This window comes from Protopterus annectens, chromosome 10.part0 (assembly GCF_019279795.1).
Source record: "Protopterus annectens isolate FY-2018-M chromosome 10.part0, PAN1.0, whole genome shotgun sequence".
NCBI classification, from domain to species: Eukaryota; Metazoa; Chordata; order Ceratodontiformes; family Protopteridae; genus Protopterus; species Protopterus annectens.
In genome coordinates this window covers 1,133,581,420-1,133,600,451 of record NC_056744.1, presented here as the reverse complement: position 1 = coordinate 1,133,600,451, position 19,032 = coordinate 1,133,581,420, and the positions used below count along the sequence as shown (strand labels likewise).

General features: G+C 40.6%; 1 protein-coding gene across 2 annotated transcripts in view; it reads left to right on the top strand.

Moving 5' to 3' along the window:
• The window catches only part of USP33 (ubiquitin specific peptidase 33), a 1,637,494-nt gene that overhangs the window by 1,377,312 nt on the left and 241,150 nt on the right, over positions 1-19,032 (top strand). For both annotated transcript variants that reach the window (XM_044085858.1, XM_044085859.1), the window contains exon 20: positions 9,264-9,345. In XM_044085858.1, the coding sequence (XP_043941793.1) occupies positions 9,264-9,345 (82 nt within the window). The remainder of the gene's footprint in view (positions 1-9,263; positions 9,346-19,032) is intronic.

Genomic DNA, 19,032 nt, shown 5'->3' with positions numbered 1-19,032 from the left:
CAAATGGCTGACAAATTGCATAATGTTTATTTACAACAAGCTGGGCCTAACCTTACCAAAACTTATAAGAGCACATTTGACTAGGTCTATGGCAGCTGCCACAGTATTTTCTTTCTAAAGCTTCCATGGATGATATATGCGCAGCTGCAACCTGAACCAGTCCTCATACTTTTATCACTCATTACAAGTTGGATCTGATCTCTAGGGGAAGAGCATCCTTTGGCTCATCTGTGCTCGGAAACATCCTTCCTTAGAGTCCACCCGGGAATTTAGTTAGCTGGGGACTATGTCCCAGTTGTTGAAGAATGAATGAAAATGACAACATCAGATAAAGAAGTTGTGTACTTAGCATAACATTCCATCTGTGTTGTCCATTTTCATTCTTCTTCAACTTCCCACACACCAATCCCATCCCTTTCTTACTTGGCTTCTGGAAGAACAAGAGTATAAGGACACAGCTGTCCTTCGCACTGACCTCCACATAGGCTGTATATTTTCAAGTCTTTCCTAAATAGTTTCATACCTTTCTTTTTATAGATAGATATAGGTGTGTGTGTGTGTGTGTGTGTGTGTGTGTGTGTGTGTGTGTGTGTGTGTGTGTGTGTGTGTGTGTGTATTTTTTGTTTGGTATATAACAGCAAACAAGATCTGAGGAGTGTTAGGGTTGATGCATTATGGTAAAGGGAGGAGGTTGAGAATTTCTTGGTGGCGACGAGCTTTAGTAGTGTCCGAGTTAGATTTGAGAATCGGATCTGAACCCAGTTGTTGAGGAAGAATGAAAGTGGACAACACAGATGGAACATTATGGTGAGTACATAACTTTTTTTTGGGATTGTAATGAGTTGGCTAATTTTAAAAATTCCTTACAGAGTACTCTGTCAGAAATATTGTGTGAGCAAATGGCTGTAATTAAGGAAATTATCCTTTTGAGCTGGGATTCAAAATCTGAATAGCTTAGAACATAGTAAAGCCTTAAGTTTAATTCTGTTGCCTGACAAAAAAAAAAGCAATTGCTAGAAAATGGAAATCAAAGTCTGCACCAACTGTATTTGAGGTATTGAATATTATAAAAGAGATAAAAGGACTGGAAAAGGGATCTTTAGAAAGGGAAGGAGCAAATTGCATAGAAGTACGTGGAAACTGTAGGAACAAATACGCACATGATAATGTTCAGAAGTAAGAGTGAGATTTAAGGGAAGGTAGGAATTCAGTAATTTTTTGTAATGTTGGACTGATAATAGCTAAGTAAATGTATGTGATGCATATTGCTTTTAAATGGAAAAATGTTAAAATGGTTTGTTATCTTTTCTGTTAATGTATGTTTGCCTATGTCTTGTGATAATTTAATAAAGGTATTTCAATAATGGTTGGTTGCAGAGGATTATAACCAGAAGTTATTCTATCCCTTGTCTTTTTTCGCCCCCCACCCTCCCAAGTAAACTTCCTGATGTTCCACCCTCTCAACAAAAGTCAGCAGCACTAGAAATAAAAAAGCTGCTAGACAATTGGGTCATCCAGGCAGTCCCAGTAGATCAGCAATGATCCGGTGTCTACTCAAGGTTTTTTTGGTGACAAAGACTGGAACCTTATCATTTGAACCAGTATGTGAAACAGACAAAATACCAGATGGCCATGTACAGTCCCTTTTACCATTGTTGAGAAAGGACAACTGGATGTACTAGACAAACCTTTAGGACATGTACTACCATATAATGATGGGCAGACCCTCCACAGAAGGTTTCTTCGCTTCCAACTGTGAGCCCAGTCACTTCCAGTTCAAAGCTCTGCCCTTTGGTCTCACCCAGACCCCCCGGAGTGTTCATGTGTATGGCAGTGGTTGCAGCTCATTGCAGACTGCTGGGGATCTAAGTGTTCCCATACCTGCAAGACTGGCTCATAACTGCCTTTGCTCACAACTAGGGATAACTGTGAAAATGGCCAAGTCCAAATTTTAACCAGATTAAGCTGCAGAGTTCATTGGAGCATACTTAGATACAAAATTATAAATAGCCTGGCTGCTGGAATCCAAGATTTCAACACTCCATCAACAAACGATAGCAGTGCATCCCATCAGAAGCCACCAGCCATTGATTTTGCATCTTCTCAGCTCGATAGCAGTCACCATTACCTTGGTCCCACTTGCCAGATTTTATATGAGAGTGCTCCAATGGACTATCAGTACAATAGTCATTGAGATGTCAACCCATGAACTTTCCAGGGTCTGTCACTAAAATTTACACAACTCGTATTCTCTGGTGACTAGGCTCTCCGATAGTGTCTTAGGTTAACCTTTTGTTATTCCTTTTCCCCAGCCCACAGTGACCATGGATGCTTCACAACTAAGGTGAGAGGAGTAATTTTTTTTTGGGGGGGGGACTGTCCAAAGCACATGGTCCCCCTTATAGGTCAGTCTTCACATCAATGTCATTGAAATGAGGCTAGTTCTCCTAGTGTTGCAGGCTTTCCAAGACTCCCTTCATAGGGGTATGATCTTTGTTTAGACAGGCAACATTTCAGTAGTCTGGTACATCAGCAAACCGGGAAGAACATATCCTTACCCCTTATATGGAGAGGCCGTAAAGTTTTGGCAGTGGGTGATGTATTCTCACTGCTTTCTGAAAGCAATGCGCATACTGGGGAAGTCCAATGTTCTAGAAGACAGGTTGATCAGGTCTGTCCTTCTCCCTCACGAATGGTCTGTCAACCCAACAGTGACCCAACTGTGCAACAATATCTTTGTTTTCCCTACCAACACCAAATCCATACCTCTCAACCATATTGAATTCCTCTGTATTTACCAGGATTGAGAGCAGAATAATGGAGTGCCACAAATTCCCGAATGGACCATTTAATTCCCAGATTTTTTAATACAACTTTAAACTTATGGCTGACGTCACCACACATCCTACATCATCAACATGCAGGAGTGTGCGTAATGACATCGTCATCATGAGGCAGACTGCAGCCTATAGGACACAGACTGTTGTTAATTGGAATACCAGCCATCAGGCAGCAGCAGCGAGCTGATCAGAGTTGCTGTTCACAAACATTATTACAATTTAATTAAGTTCAACTTGGCTTCAGTAAGTGTTGCAGCAAAGTCCGGCAGGCACTCCACCCAGCACCCACCACCACCAGTGTCCCACTCCACAGGATGAGAAAATGTACTTTCTTTGGCTCGTCCGGCAGTTGGACCTCCAGGTAAATAAACAGTTTAAAAAAAGCTCATAGCTTATGTATGCATAAGCAGTGCAGTAGCAGCTAACAGAAATTGCAGCAAAGGAATCTTCGCATGACACTTGAATTTCTTTTATTGTAAAATAAAATTATAGTTGTATAGCGGCACTTTCATGTGAATGATGTGATGTGATTTGTGTGATCAGCATTAGTGCTGAAGTTACACTTTCAGGGCTCCCTGACACTTCAGAGCAGTTTACTTTATTAGCTATATATAATATATATCCAGGGACCCCCATTTTAACTACCTCAAAAGCTTCCTAAATCTGGAATTCCACTCTTTCAATTCGTGTCTTCCAGAATAGACAAATAATTTTTATGGCTCCACAGCCAGCTGCAGCCCTGTCTCACCGCCCCTCCCTCTAGTCATAAAATCCACTTCATGGTCGCCATAGAGGTAGTGGCATCTAGAAATAGCAGTAGCTGTAGTCTATCGATGCCACCATGTTCATTCATTTTGGGCGACGTGGGACACAAGTGTTGAATGAAGACAGAATTTTTCTTAGGTATTAGGCTGGAATGGTTGAGATTGGTAAAGGGCTAGGGGAGGAGTGATTGGATATTTGTGGTTTGTAGTCATGGTCTAGGAAATGTCATAGCGCCTCTGCTGTCTGTACCTTACTGCAAACTATACAGTTGGTGAGTTTTAGGTAATTTGTTTTTTTAATGGTATTGAAGCGGAATTATTCTGTTATTGCTAATTCTTGCGATTTGAATGTATTTGAACTCTGAGCAAGTTATTAATCCAGACACTTTCCCAGTTAAGTGTGAAAAAGGTCTGTGGAGATCACTGCTCTACTCCAGAAAGGAAACCGAAATAATAAAGTGCTGTCCAAGTTCAGTGCCTTAAATCTGCATTGTGTTTCCTTACGTGCCATTTTGGCATGTTTAACCATTATGTTACATGCATATTTGATAACGTTGTTGTATCTGTAGAGTGCTTTTTTCATGTTTGTCTTTTTTCGTACTCCAACTTAATAATCGCACATAAAACTATTAAATTTGTAATGATGGCATGTTTAATTGGAAGGTGGCCGTACTTCTCAACCTCTTAATGCAAGAAATCTGGACAAATCGTAAAATGATGGGGAGACAAAGGCCCAAAAATAGGCAAAGATTTTAAATATTGCTCTTATAAACTTAGAAAGCTGCTAGAATAACAGGATTTGTGTTAGCATGCATTTTTCTGGAGGATATGAAGTCTGAAACTCAAATCTATGTCATTATTTGGTCATTATTTAATGACTTCAGTCCTCCATGATTTGCCAGAAAACCACAGATTTTATGATGAACAGGCCAAATATTTGAGGCAAAAATCTGTACAGTTGAGAGGTATGTATGAAAGTGGCTACTATTTGCTTGCAGTGTTAGTGTCTCAGCAGTAACTACACTTGCTTTTAGTGCTTGCAGATATTAAGTCTGTGGGTTCTATTTCTACACTAGCTTTTTGGAAATATTCTCTGATACTGATACTCCAAAGTGTGCTGTCTTTCAGATGAGACCTAAAACGAGCTGGTGGTAGTTCAGGTGAGTGTAACTCATCTCATCAAAGTCATCTGACTGAGTTAGTGACTCAGGTGGATGTAAAAGATCATATTGCACTTATTGACAAAATAGTAGGGGAAGTATCTCAGTGTCATGGCCCAATTTTCCATAGTCAGTATGAATGCTGCATAGAGTCTCCTCTGAAGAGAGGACACTGGTCTAGTGGAATTAACCCAGTCAACAAAGAGTAAATGTCCCGGAAAATGGACAAGGCATCGAACAGTTAACTTCTGATCTATGGTAAAGTTAAGCATATTAATAGCATTAATTTAGAAAACCAGTAGTGTAAGAGGACTCGTATTAATGACCATTTTCTGAAGAACCGTTCTGCAACTCTTTATTTACTATCATGTCTCCACACTGCCCTGTTTCACAGTCACATTTTTGGATGAGTAGAACATTGAGGTAAAGTAAGGATGGCACCTGAAACTTGTGGACAGTTGAGAAGTATGCAGTGAGAACACCAATAGAAACAGATTTGTGGATGAGAATATAGAATTTGTGGCCAGTTGTGCTGCGACAATAAGTGAGCTGTGCAAGTTTCCAATATTACAAAGTATTTAATAGGAAAGTTGTGTTTGCATATATCCCATTATGTAGGTAAAATACTGGATATAAATAGAAATTAGCTAACTGCAGATGCTAAATATTTAACGCAAGGTCAGAGACAAAGCTAAGAATTTTGCCACTAGCAACTTAGAGAATTGATAGAACAAGGTGATTTGTGTTGATATGCATTGTCTGCAGAAGAGCTTTTTATATAATTTTCAAGTATGACCTCGTACATTTTGCTCCACACTGTTTATCTCACATTCATACTTTATAGGAGGCAAACACACAATTTTCATGCAAAATCAGGGAAAACTGGATGGTATGCAACTCACTTATAAGCCCCAAGGAAATAGATTTGCAGATTATAAACTAAAGGATGGCAGTTGGTAGAGAAATAACAGCATTAAAGAAGTCCTGCAGGCAAGCTGTAAAGAATTTTACATGGATTTTGGCATTTATAATAATGTTCATGTGATATTCATGTTAATTTGGAGAAAAAAGAAAGAGTAGTCTAAGAATACCTCACTTATTTGAATGTAACAGAATGGTGGGTCAATTGATTACTTAATATACTTTCTGTAAGAAGCTGTTAATTTTATTTTTATAAAAGCAAATTGCATTTTAATTTTACACAAGTTCAGAGATTGATACAAGTTCAGAAATGTTAATGTAAAGAAAACAATATTGTTCTGATTATATTTTGTTTAATATTTTGCCTGTTAAATTTGCTTTTAAATGTTGGTGTCCCACAATTCCACTGTAGTGGGTGGTGTTATATAATTATGTATGCAAATTTTGTTGATCAGCATACCGGTTTTTGGCTGTTGTGTCTACTTTTCATGGACCTTTGTCCAGATTTTTGAAAATTCCAGGTTGAAAGGTATGACCAAATGTAGCAGGTACTTTGCCCTAATCCCCCAGAAGGGGGAGTCCCCGAGGGATATCCTGACCAACACTTGGCACCCAGGTCTCCTTTATGCATTTCCTCCCACTCCTTTCATCCCAAGGTGGAGGAATGCTACAATGATCCTCATTTCACCTTTTTGGCCTCAACAGGTGTGTTTTTTCTTTCCCTGGTTTCGACTGACCCCCCGTTAGGTTTCGGACCCACTGCAGATCTTCTCATTCGCCTGTTCTGGATGTCTCACACCGACATTCAATCCCACAAGTTGACCACATGGTTTAAACAGCTCCTATGATGGCTAGACAGCCCAAGATTTTTTCCCAAATTATTTATGTTTTGACCTCTGCACAGAAACCTTCTACCAGGGAGGTTTATAAGAGTAAATGGAAGAGATTTTCAGTTTGGGCCTCAAGTAGAAATTTGAACCCCTTTGCACTCCCTCCCATGACAGTCTTAGACTTCCTGGCTTCTCTGATCCATAGTGAGGATAGCTACTCTACTATCAAGGTCCAACTAGCAGCTATTTCCAGCTTTCACAGTGGGGAGAATCAATCACCCATCCCTTCCCTTAGATTGTCCAAGGCCTTCCTTCTTTGGCCTCTCTTTCGGAACCTTGTCCCTCCTTGAGATGTTACCATTCTTCTACAGGCCGTAACCAGACCCCCTTTTGAACCTGCAGCTATGCTTGACTTAAAATATCTGGCTTGGAAGACTTTATTTTTGATGGCATTCACCTCTGATAGGGTGGTGTCAAAATTACACACTTGCGCATGTAAACTTTCTTACTTGGTCTTCCATAAAGACAGAGCTGCACTAAGAACTAGTCCTTCTTTTCTCCCTAAGGAAGCTTCTGAATCATCACTTAGTCCCATCAGCCTCCCTGTTTTCTTCCCAAGTTTCGCCAACAAAGGAGAATATGTGTTATACATGCAGGATGTACACCTTCAACTTCTCTTTTATTTGCATCACACTAAAAAAGTTTGAAAGACTGAGCAACTGTTTGTTTCCTTTTCTACAGCCTAATTGGGAAAGGGGGAGCCTGAAGTGATTCTTTCTCATTGGTTATCTAATTGTATTTTACATGTCTACAAGAGGAGTTATCTTTATAGGTTCATAGGTAGGTTCTAGACTATCTGCCCGAAGGCATTTGTAAACCTAGCCAGAATGTGTTGGCTTTCGCCACCCCCTTAGATTAGTTCCCTGTGCCTCTGTTCACCAGAGCCACTGAAGTGATCCCCAGGGTAAACGTTCTGTTTCCCATCCACTTGTCAAGGTTTCTCTTGAAGAGTGTTAGCAAGGAGCTCTGCCTAATGTAAATTGGAATCTTGTTCCAAAGCATGGAAAGTCTCTGGGACAGGAATCTATCTCTCCAGCACGTCCTATTTATTGTTGTGTTGAGGTTTAGATCCCTAGAGCGTGTGGCTTGAGGGGATAAGGTTTTCTTTAGATGGAGCATGTCCATCAATTCTGGGTTGAACATGGCCTTGCATGTCAGGCAGAGATCACCTCTGAGCAGGCAGTATGCAACTGAGTATAGCTGGAGTTTCTTCAGTCGAGATACATAGGGCATCTGTTTGAGGCCAGTGATCCTCTTGGTGAGGTACTTCTGTGTTTTTTCCAGCTGTTGCAGGTGTCTTGTAAGGTACATCCCAAATGGGGCGTTGTACTCTATGATGGGTGTGATAAGTGATGAGTAGAGGGGCACAATGACCTCTTTTGATCTGGAAGCAAACCCTTTTTGATTAGGTGGGCCACATAGAAGGATTTTCTAACCACTTTGGCAATGTGATTATATCAAAGGAGAGGTTACTATCTACTTGGGTCCCCAGATCCCTTATTACGTTTTCTGTATTTAGGGTAATACCACCTATGTGGTAGTTTGTAGGTACTTTGATATTTCCAAAGGGAATAACTATGCACTTTTTGGTATTTAGCTTGAGGCCATGATTTTGACACCAGGTATCCATCTCAGTGAGACCCTTTTGGAGGATGTCGGTGTCAGCCGGTGTGTCAGTTATAGCTCCTAGTTTGCAGTCATCTGTGAACTTGGTCAGCCATAGTCCTCCTGTGCTTATCTGTACCTCTGAGAAGTATATGCCGAACAGGAGGGGTCCTAGGACTGAGCCCTGGGGAACGCCACTTGTAACTGGTTTAGAGTCGGACCTAGCTGCTGCAACTCTCACCATGTGGGTTCTGTCCGTGAGCCAATTGGCAACCCATCAAAACCATTTAAGGCTACCTCTACTGCCTTCTTCTCCAGAGTATCACTTGACGACATTTGTGTTGCAGCTACTTGGTGCACTGTCCATACCTTCATATTTATTACAAGCTGGAGTTACAGTCCAAGTCTAGAGCTTCCTTTGGTTCAGCTGTCCTCAGGAATATCCTTCCGTGAGACTTCCCATGGTTGACAGCAGTTGGGGACTTTGCACCTTCCATTGAGAAGTGAATGGCAGAGACATCAGATTTGAAATTTATGTACTTAACATAATAAATCTGTGTTGTCTGCTTCCATCCTTCCTCAACTCCCCTCCTTCCTTCCTTCATCCAATTGTATTTCCTTTGTTCATGGAGTGTCCGCACTGATAGTTCCTATGGCTTGATCATGTACTGCTTAAACTCTTAGGCCAAGAAGCAGCTTTCTTCTGAGAGGTGTTTTTTTGTAGGAAGGCACAACATTTTTATTGTAGGATATTGACAGATTCGATCTGAGGTAACTGTCTAGTTACAGGGGATTATGGGAAAGGGGAGGAGGCTGAGCTTTGGATCCAAAATCTGAGTGGCGGAAGTCTGATCCTAGTTGGATCCAATAATCCATTCATTAAGGAAGGATGGAAGCAGACATCGCAGATCTATCATTATGGTAAGTGCAAAACTTTCATTTTGTTCTGCATAGATATGTTAACTAGGTAGTTCAGATGGTTAAAAATGCAATTTTCGGCTACATCTCAAGTAATAATGATAATGCAGCATTAAAAATTGTGCACTTGATAAAAACATTAATTTATTATTAATATTTTTTCAGGAGTGCATCCGCATAAGTTTGGTTACATAGAGGATCAAGTTGTGGTACTGCCTCAGAATATATGGGATCACCTGTATAGCAGGTAAGTGGAAAAGTATATTTCAGTGTGACCTCCTTGGAGAATAGCTTTAAAAACACTCATCCACTTTTGTATAGTGTTCACCATGAATTGCTTCTGGATTGGTGTATCATTTTAAACAGTTCTTCCAGTTGTTAATAGCTACAATTGGCCATTTTGTTTAAAAAAACATGATTTTCTGCAGGACAGCACATAGCATAGGTCAGTATGACAGAGTTTCCACCCACCATACATGCTTTCTCAGTTTTTGTTCTTTTATAAAAAAAAATGAAGGGAGTACAACTTGGAAGATGGAAAAGCATATCAACATTTCATTTATATAATGTAAAATAAATTCTAAACTTTGTCTTTACAATATTTAAACTGACAAAAAAAGTTATTCTGCTTGGTGGAACTGCAGAAAACTTTGTGAACTTGGGGGAGGGTGAAGAAGGAAAATATTTCTCAGATTGGAAGTGCCTCTTTATACATGGCCATCTGGAAAAAAAGGACTTTTGACTGGCAGCCATGATAGTAGTTTACCAGTAGTTGCTGATGGTATGAGTCTTTAAGGACAAGTGAGCAGGTAATGATTCTAGCAGTATTTATTAAGTAGATGTATTATCATTTTTTAAACACCTTTATTGAATTAACATTTGTGACATAGGTATATTTATACTTGTATAAAAGTAATCAAACTGTATTAACAAGTTTAAATTAGCAAACCTTATTCTTCACATATATTGCTATATATCATATAACCTAAGCAGCTTTACATAAATTATTCAATTCCTGCCCCATTTTTGTAAAGAAGAAACATTTTTATTAAACCATCACTAATGGTATAAGTAATCATACATTTATATAAATGAAAACAAACCACACTGACACAATCCTAGTTGAAAGCATTTTATTTCACAAATTATACTGACACACACGTAGTTGCAAACATTTGTACATCACTTGTAATCTACCCAGTCGTTTTCAGTCAAACATTACATAGCTCATTTTTAAGTCCTGCATTCTTTTAAACCTCAGTCCTCCCCTGTATGCATTGTCCCCACAATTCACATTTTTCCTATGTAGTGTGTTCCTACCATATTCTAAAGCTCTCAGTTACTGTATTCACTACTTCTAATATAGTTGGTTTAGATTTTGATTTCCATTTTCTAGTAACTGCTTTTTTGGCAGCAACCATAATTAGAGACAGCAAGACCTTACCATGTCTAGGCAATTCCGATTCTGTATCATAGCTCAGAAAAATAATCTCACTGTCACACCAGTCCATTCAGCTAGCATGTCCGACAGTGCATCCTGCAGGGAATCCTTAACATCCGCCAACTAACTTCACTCCCAGAAAATATGTTCCGAATTACCTCTTTCTTTCCCGTCACACCTCCAACATTCACTATCTACCCGGGGAAAAATTCTCTGGAGATAGTTAGGGTATAAAAATATCTATGTAAACATTTCCAAGCAAAAATCCTAAATCTTCTAGAGTTTGTTGCATATTTGCAGACATAGATATATCCTCCCATTGTTTCTTTGTGAATTGCTTATCCAGTATCTCTTCCCAATCCTATTAACTTCTTCTGATTGATTCTTATTGTTAGCATGCAATATTTTATATGCTCTACTAATTATTCCTTTTTTAATGGCAGCTTCTGTTCTAGATTCTACTAAAAACTGTCCCAGTGCTGGTCTTTCATGTAGGACCCCCCTGTGTCTTTCTCTTTGCCTATACTCTGATATCAATCCTTGATAGGGAAGGCAATCTGTAAACTGCAGTCCAAATAAATTCTTGGCATCTTCCCAATCTTATCATCTTTCCCTCTGTAGTTATTTGCTCCCAGTACCGTGGTTCCTTTGCCAATTTTCTTCCAATAAATTCCAGCCCCCTCTTGACTGTTATCTATATCCCTAATTGCAGTCATCCTTATCGGCAGAATCTCCTTTCTCCATTCCCTTGTTGGCTTAGTTCTTAGAATACCTTGCTATTTTATAGATATAATATTCTGTATGATTATTGTTATTCTCCTTAAAGACCTGCATCCAAAATCCCAGTCTCTCCTTGTTTCTTGAGCTTTCCTCCGTTTCAACATCATCCCTTTCCACTTTGAATTATAGTTTTCTGCTTGTGCTATATATAGGAGCCTTAACTGTGTAGCTCTGAAATACCTCTTCAAATTGGGTAATCCCAGTCTGCCCTGTTCTACTGGAAAAATCAACTTATCCCACTTGACATTTGGCGTCTTCCCCTCCTAGATAAAGTCCTTCAGCTCTTTATTAATTACTATCCACAACTTCTCCTCTGTTTGATGAAAATATGCCTGATGACTTGTGTATAAAAATAAAAGGACTAAAAGCATTTTGATTGTCCATATAACAAAGCTTCCATTTTCTCAGTTTTTGTATTATCTTTTGTTTAGTCTTTTCCCACATATCCTTACTTTCACACCAGAATTATTTTTAATCCCTGCTCGTAAGTACTTCATTTTATCATGTCCCCATAAATAAAGGATATTACTGAACCAACTTGTGTGTGGGTATATAATTTACCGCTATTGCCTTTGCTTTAGCTTCATTAATTTCATATCCCAAAAAGATTTAAAACTGTTTCAAAATGTTCCACAACAGTGTAACGTCTCTTTCTGGTTTTGTCAGGTATAAAATGTCATCTGCAAATAGAGCCAGCTTTTCTTGACTACTATACCAATTATATCATTGAATTTCTGAGTCCCTTCTTTTCTTTGCTAATGGTTCTAAATATAATGCAAGCAACAAAGGGGAAGGAGGACATCCTTACCTGTTTCCTCTGCTCATTCAGAAATTATCAGAAAGGGACCCACCCACTTTAATTTTCACCTCCAAACCCTCATACATCCTCCTAATCAACCTTATATTTTTTTCAGGATATGCAAGTGCTTCCATTGCCCTGCTCATAAAGTCCCAGCTTACTCTTGTCAAATGCTTTCTCTGTATCAAGACCCACCAACAACAGTGGTATTTTCGTACATTCTTCTTCCCTCTGGATCATCAGTGTTCTATTATTAATGTTGTCAAATGTTTGTCTCCCCTCCACAAAACCACATTGATCCATTTGTATCAATTTTGGCATTGCTTTTATCATTCTTTTAGCCATTATAGACATGAACACTTTATTATAGTAGTTTAGTATTGAATGCGCCTGTATGAAGCTTGGTCTGATGGATCGTTACCATTTTTAGGTATTGCAGCTATCACTGCTTTCTTCCAGGATGCTGGTACTTCTTCTCTTAAAATACTGTTAAACAAAACCTTCTCCAGATCTTTATCAGTTTTTTTCACTCCTAGTTTCCAAACTTCCACAGGAATACCATCTATTCCTGGGGGCTTTCCTGTAGATTGGTTATACATTACAGTTTTTATCTCACCTCCTCCTATCCTAACCAGTCGTAATTGAGCCTTATCTCCCTCTATCCTTGGCATATTTAATTCTTACATAAACATTTCCATTTGTATCTTTTTTGATTTCCATATTTCTCTGCTTTATACAGACTTTCATAGAATTTCCAAAATATTTCTATTACCCCTACAGGATCTCTTACCTTCCTTGTTATAGGCTCTGTAAGCTTGGCAACAGCCCTTTCTGCTTTCTGTTGCCTGAGTCATTGTACTAAAAGTTTTTGTGCTCTAGTGCTGTTATCAAAAAGTTGCTTAACAGCAGTCTTTCTAAACTCGTGCATATTATCAAGGTAATGCCTTATTTTCTGTTTAACATTCTGCACTTGATCCTCCTCTTGTTCTATGAGATTTCCCCCAGTTCTGCAATACTTTAACATTTGTCAGTCCCTCTAAATAATTCTTGTTACTTCTTAACCACAGAGACCTTTCTTTTATTTCCACCCTATTTTTTTAAACTCCACCTTAATTTTGTCCCCCTCCCTAGCTATGTTTTCAGAAGAAATTTCTATCCTCTCTGATAATTTGTAAAACAATGAGTGAGAAGGTCACTGAAGAATCAAACCAATCAGTAAAAACAAAATGAAAACTCCAGCAAAGCTGGAACTTCCACTGAGTGACCTCCCAAACCTCTTGTATCAGAGGTACATGAGATATATGCAAATGATCCTTATGAACATCAGGTGTTTCAGCTAATTGGCGATTCTGAATGCCCATGAGTTGTTTCGTCGTTTTAATGGACAATTTCAGGCCAATAAATCCAAACCCCACTAGCTGTGGATATGCATATTTTGGCCGTGTTATGACCTCATCAGCATCACACAAGCAGAGTGTTTGACTAAGCATTAGAAACACAGGGCTGTTATACCCAGCTGATGTCCATTGTCATTAGGGTCAATGCAAAAATATCCCAAACAACAAACTAAAACAGTGAGTGAGAAGGTCACTGAAAACCAGTCAGTAAAAACAAAATGAAAACTCCAGCAAAACAATTCTAATAAGAACCTGAAGTTTCCCCCTCCTAATAGGAACAAAGGTCCCAAATTGACAGTCACACTCACAGACTTGAGTTAACCTAAAAGAAAGGATAAGCATACTAAAATGTGTGGTATAGCCTATGCTTCTACTAAGTGCTAATTGGTTTTGTCTTAGCTTTATTTCTCTCCCAGCTGGGAAACCCCCGAATGCTTTCAGAGAACATTATGTCCTAGCCAGTTTTTCTTTTCTTTTCTCTTTTTTTCCTCAGCCAATCACTTTCCACCAGGCTGTAAGCAATTTCTCTTTATCAGATTGTCTCCATGGAAACATGAAGACCAGTTGCAGAATTGCTACTAAGCAAACATGCATTTGCTAGAAAAAAGCCCCGTAGCAGGCAATATTCTATTTCATTTACTTGCTGTCTGTTAAAATATGTTACCAAATTAATCCAAGGTCCTTAATCCAGTCATTCCCCTTTGCAAGAATGAGAAAAAGCACACTTTTCTCTTGCCGTGCTCTTTTTTTTAGTCAGGCTTTATCTTTTTCATTGTAGTGCGTACATTTCTTAAAACTAAACAAGAAGAAAGGGAGAAGATGTGAGAAAGAAAAATAAAATAGCAGCACTTGTTTATAGTCCCTATTACACTTAAAAATAACTGAGGAAACTTTACTTTATAGCATGTAAAGAAAACCACACACCACAACAACAGCACCATTTAAGAAAAAAATCTTTACTTACAGTTACTTTCTCCCTCCTCTTCCCCTTCCCAAAACATTTTTCTGAACATTAATGACCTGAAGTGGGGTATGTGCTGTAAAGTCCAGCAAATATTCCCCTGTGAAACAGAGTATATGTGTTCATTTAGGCACTTGCAAAATAGTTCTAAGTGTACTAGGTTTAGTTTTGGGATTTTAGAGATTATTGAGAAAGATGTAAGAGGTGTTTTTTGGGAAAATACGTTAGAGAGAAAAGAGCTTTACTGACAGCTCAGAACAAATGTCACTGTCGTCCCAGGTATTAATGTGACCTATCATACCTGTGTTGAAATTTATAGCTTTAGATTTGGGTTAAGAGGGGAGTACATTTATTACTTTTACTTAGCAATGGCATATGTTTTAAGTTTGTAATGGAAGGATTGCAGCATTTTCTGTTAATTAGGATCACTTGATTGTTCAAGTTAAGGTATTTAAAGAAGTTGTTATTGGAAGGAAACTGTTCTGAAGAAGTCTTGGTTATAAGGACGAAAGTGCTTGACCGTTTTTTTGTGTTTTAAATGGTATTAAAGTACCTGCGTTTTACCTGGTCATCACCTTTGGAGTTTTTTGAGCCAACTTGGACAGTTTTACACCACTACAAGGACTGAACCATTGGATAAGGTTTCACATACACAGTCTCTCTGTGGTCTTTATTACCAGAAGAACAAGAACCAGAATCTCCTTCTGTTACATAGCCTACTTTTTGTTGGATAAACTTTTGTATTTCCTCCTTTGCATGTACTTGATCAAAAAATTATTTTTTTCCCCTCCAGGGAAGAATTCCTTGAAGACAGCTGGATACAGCAGTTTGAATCTCACACCTGCATCTCGACATTTCCTGAATCGTGGAGTAAATTTGCTCCACTTCTTCCTCGTGTAGAATGAGTAATCATTCTCCACAAACACTCTGCTGTCTCCCACTTTTAGCACCTTATCCCTTCTGTTGCAGTTTTGTCAGAATCTATTTCTTCTGCTGGTAGGATTTCATCTTTACTGTTTAAGGTCTAGGTTGCTTTCTTGTAGCCAGGTTTGGAGCATGCACAGAATGTGCCTTTTCAGCTAACAACTCCTGCTGTAGAATACCACTCCAGTTGCTTATTTGTGCTTTCATAAAGTTAATGCAGTCTGTTCTTAACATCTTCTGTGGTATAGCTGAAAATCTCAAGATCTGATGTTACCAAATTAGATTATTCCTCAACTGATGGGTTCGGATCCGAGCCTTCAAATCAGACTTAGCCATTGTAAAAGCTTGTGGCAACCTTGAACTCTTGAGCTTCTCCCTTACCCAGAGTGCACCAAACCTTATTACCTTGGATCTCGTTTGCCACTTCCAGTGAAAAGACATGGTCCTATGTTCTTTGTGTGATAAGTAGCTTTAAGCTTAGATTTGTACCTTTAATTTCTTAGAAATCTCTTAACAAAAGGTTTACTTTTGTTAATTAGTTTTCACCCTTACCTTTTTAAATCAAAATCTCTGTTTCATCCCTTTACTGTTTGCAGTATTTCTAGTTGCTATCGATAGTAACCGTTTTCTGTGTCTCTGTTTTGTATGATCTGATGTTATCCTAGTCACCATTCACCACGTATAGGTCTTAGATCCAGCATCAGATCCGAGCCGCTGCACTTTAGGCATCAGCTTAGCTCAAGGTCCTCTTCTCCCATAATGCTGTGCTGCCCTCTAACCCCTCAGATCTCATTTGCCAGTTTTACTTGCAGACACAGATTGCTCAGCTCCCCAGGGTTTTGTAAGTAATTTTTTCTTAGTTTTATAGTTCTTTCTACCCTTTCCTTAATTTTATTGTTAGAACCCTTCTCTTATCCAGTTGTGCCCAACCTCGCATGGATTAGACTTGGGGGGGCTGGTGCGCTGCATGGAGGCGATGGGGGTTTCGAGACTCTCCCTGTCCCCTACCTCATCTGGATCCATGGCTGGTTCTATTTCCATTCCCCCAGAACAGACAGGGCCACTGGTCCTAGTCGTCGCCCTGGAGTCCATGGGGGCTGGTTTGGGTCCAGGCTTCTCGGACTACTTTCTGCCCCTCGGTGCTTCGGCGATTGATAGCTGTGGACCAGCACTGCCTGGAGGGTTGGGGGTTCAGGCGGTGTCTGCCCCTTCCTCTGTTGTGATTCTATCAGCTGGGGAGGGGGCCTCATCCAGTCCCTCTGCCTTTCAGGCAGTGGAGAGATCCCTCTCTGCTACTAGAGTTGCCTCTCCAACTCACCATGCCCCCGTCCAGCCCCACATTTTGAGAGGACCACCTCATCCTGCTCCTGGTCAGCCCGTCCAATCTAGCCTTCAGTGGGGACATTCACCAATAGGGGTTCCTTCCTCTTCTGAGTCTTCCTCCGAGCCTCCCACAGAGGAAGCGCCTCGGAAGAAGACATGTAATAGGAGACATCTGGACTCCCCCATGGAGTCTCTCACAGAGGACAGGATTTCAATGAGGGGGACAGGTCCCCACGATCGCCGCCCAATGTCTGCTTTGGAGACATTCTGGAGATTCTTAAGGCCAAGAGCGGTTGGTCTGCCCAGACTCCATCCTCCTGGAAGCTTTTGGTACAGGCCCATTTACATCTTGGGTGCCCTCCGCCCCCCCCCCCCCCCCACTGACCCTTTAATCAATCTCTTCACCAGCTGGGCCTGGAAGGAACCTGATATGGTGGAGCCAGTACCCAAAAGAGTGGACAAATTTTTAAGTCCACCTTCAAACAAAACTTTCTGTCTAAGGCAGTTCCTGTTGGTGCTCTTGTAGTGGCAGCTGCCACCAAGAAAGAGTTGGAGGAGCAGAGCACATCTATACAGCCTCCCAAATCCGAGTTGAGAGCGTTGGACAGATTTGGAAATCAGGTGTTCGCATCGGCTTCTTTCAACCTGCGAGCCTTGAACTATCTTACCTGTTTTACCTGTCTCCAGAGGGACTTGATAAAGGAACTTTCAATTTCCCTCTCAGAGACCATATCTGCAGAAGACCTTAAGTCTGTCTCTCCCAAGCTATAGCTAATTCGTGCATGAGGTTAATATGCAATGCAGCAGAGGGTTCCCCATGGGCGGCAGGTACAGGCATCACCATCAGGCTGCGTTTAAGCAGATTTGCAGAGGCATTCAAAGTATCGTTCACCAACGCCCCTTTCAGAGGTTCCACCCTTTTTGGATCCAGCGTGAAAAAAACCTTAACCTGCAGTGAGCAAGAAGGAAAGACCTTGTTGACTGCAGGGATTACATTTTCTACCCCCCAAAGGTCCTTTTCTAAGACTCAAAATGGAAGTAGGAAAATATGGTTCCAAAAGTCACAGTCTTCCTTTCAGGAAGCTCAAGAGGATTCCTCTTCCAGGGGACGGGGGAAAGGATTCAATGGTAAACATCACCCTAGAGGCAAAGAAGGCCTGCACAACCAAGATTCCAGAGAGCCATTCTCTGAGAAACCTTTTCAATGTCCGTGAGGTATTGCCCGGCTGTCCCTCCCTGGAGGCAGTCGGGGGTCGCTTGGCCTTGCACCCTTTAGTCTGAGCAAATATCACAGATGATCATTGGGTGCTAAGAATCATATCCAGGGGCTACTACATTCCCTTTTCACACCTCCCCCAAGAAAAGATCTCTCCCAGATGCACCACCCAGTCAGAGAGAGTTAGCCTGTCTAGAGGTTATCAACTTCCTCCAAAAAAGAGCCGTCCAAAAGGTCCCCACAGGACAGTGAGGATCCGGAACTTATTCACACTTCTTTTTGGTACCCAAGAAAATGGGGAACTGCATCCCATTCTGGACCTCAGTCTTTTGAACTAATCAGTCAAGAGGTCGAAGTTTTGGATGGTCACTGTGCAGTCCATTGCGCCCCTTCTGCACAAGAACAACTGGATGTGCTCTCTGGATCTCCAGGATGTGTACTATCATCAAAATAGACAGGCGCTCTAGGAGATGCATCCACTTTCACTTGGGAACCAGTCACTTTCAGTTCAGAGCCCTGCCCTTTGGCCTCACCACAGCCCCCCTCCAGGTGTTCACCAAATGTATGACAATGGTAGCAGCTCATCTCAGGCTGCAGGGATTCCAGGTGTTTCCCTACCTCGACAATTGGCACCTAACAGCTCCCACAAAGAATCAGCTGGTGGAGGCCACATGTTTCCTCCCTCATCACTTCAATCAGCTGGGTATAACAGTGAATCTAACCAAGTCTTCTTTGATTCCATCTCAGCAACTAGCATTTATAGGCATACACTTGGACACCACCTTGGAGATTGCAGCCCTTCCTGTCTGACGTGTATTATTTGATCCCACGTTTGGCTCTTCTGGAGCAAACTCAGCCTCTAGTCTCTCTTATTCTCAGGTCATTGGGTTCCATGGCAGCTGCCATTTATCTGGTATCACTGGCCAGGTACTATCTGAGAGTTCTACAGTGGACCCTGGCAGTCCAGTGGTCCACCATCTTTCATCCTCTGTCAGTTCCCATTTGTCTCACACCAATTTGTCGGCAATGTCTATCTTGGTGGATGGACTCCCCAGATCTCCTAACAAGCAGACTATTCTGTCCACTTGTTCCA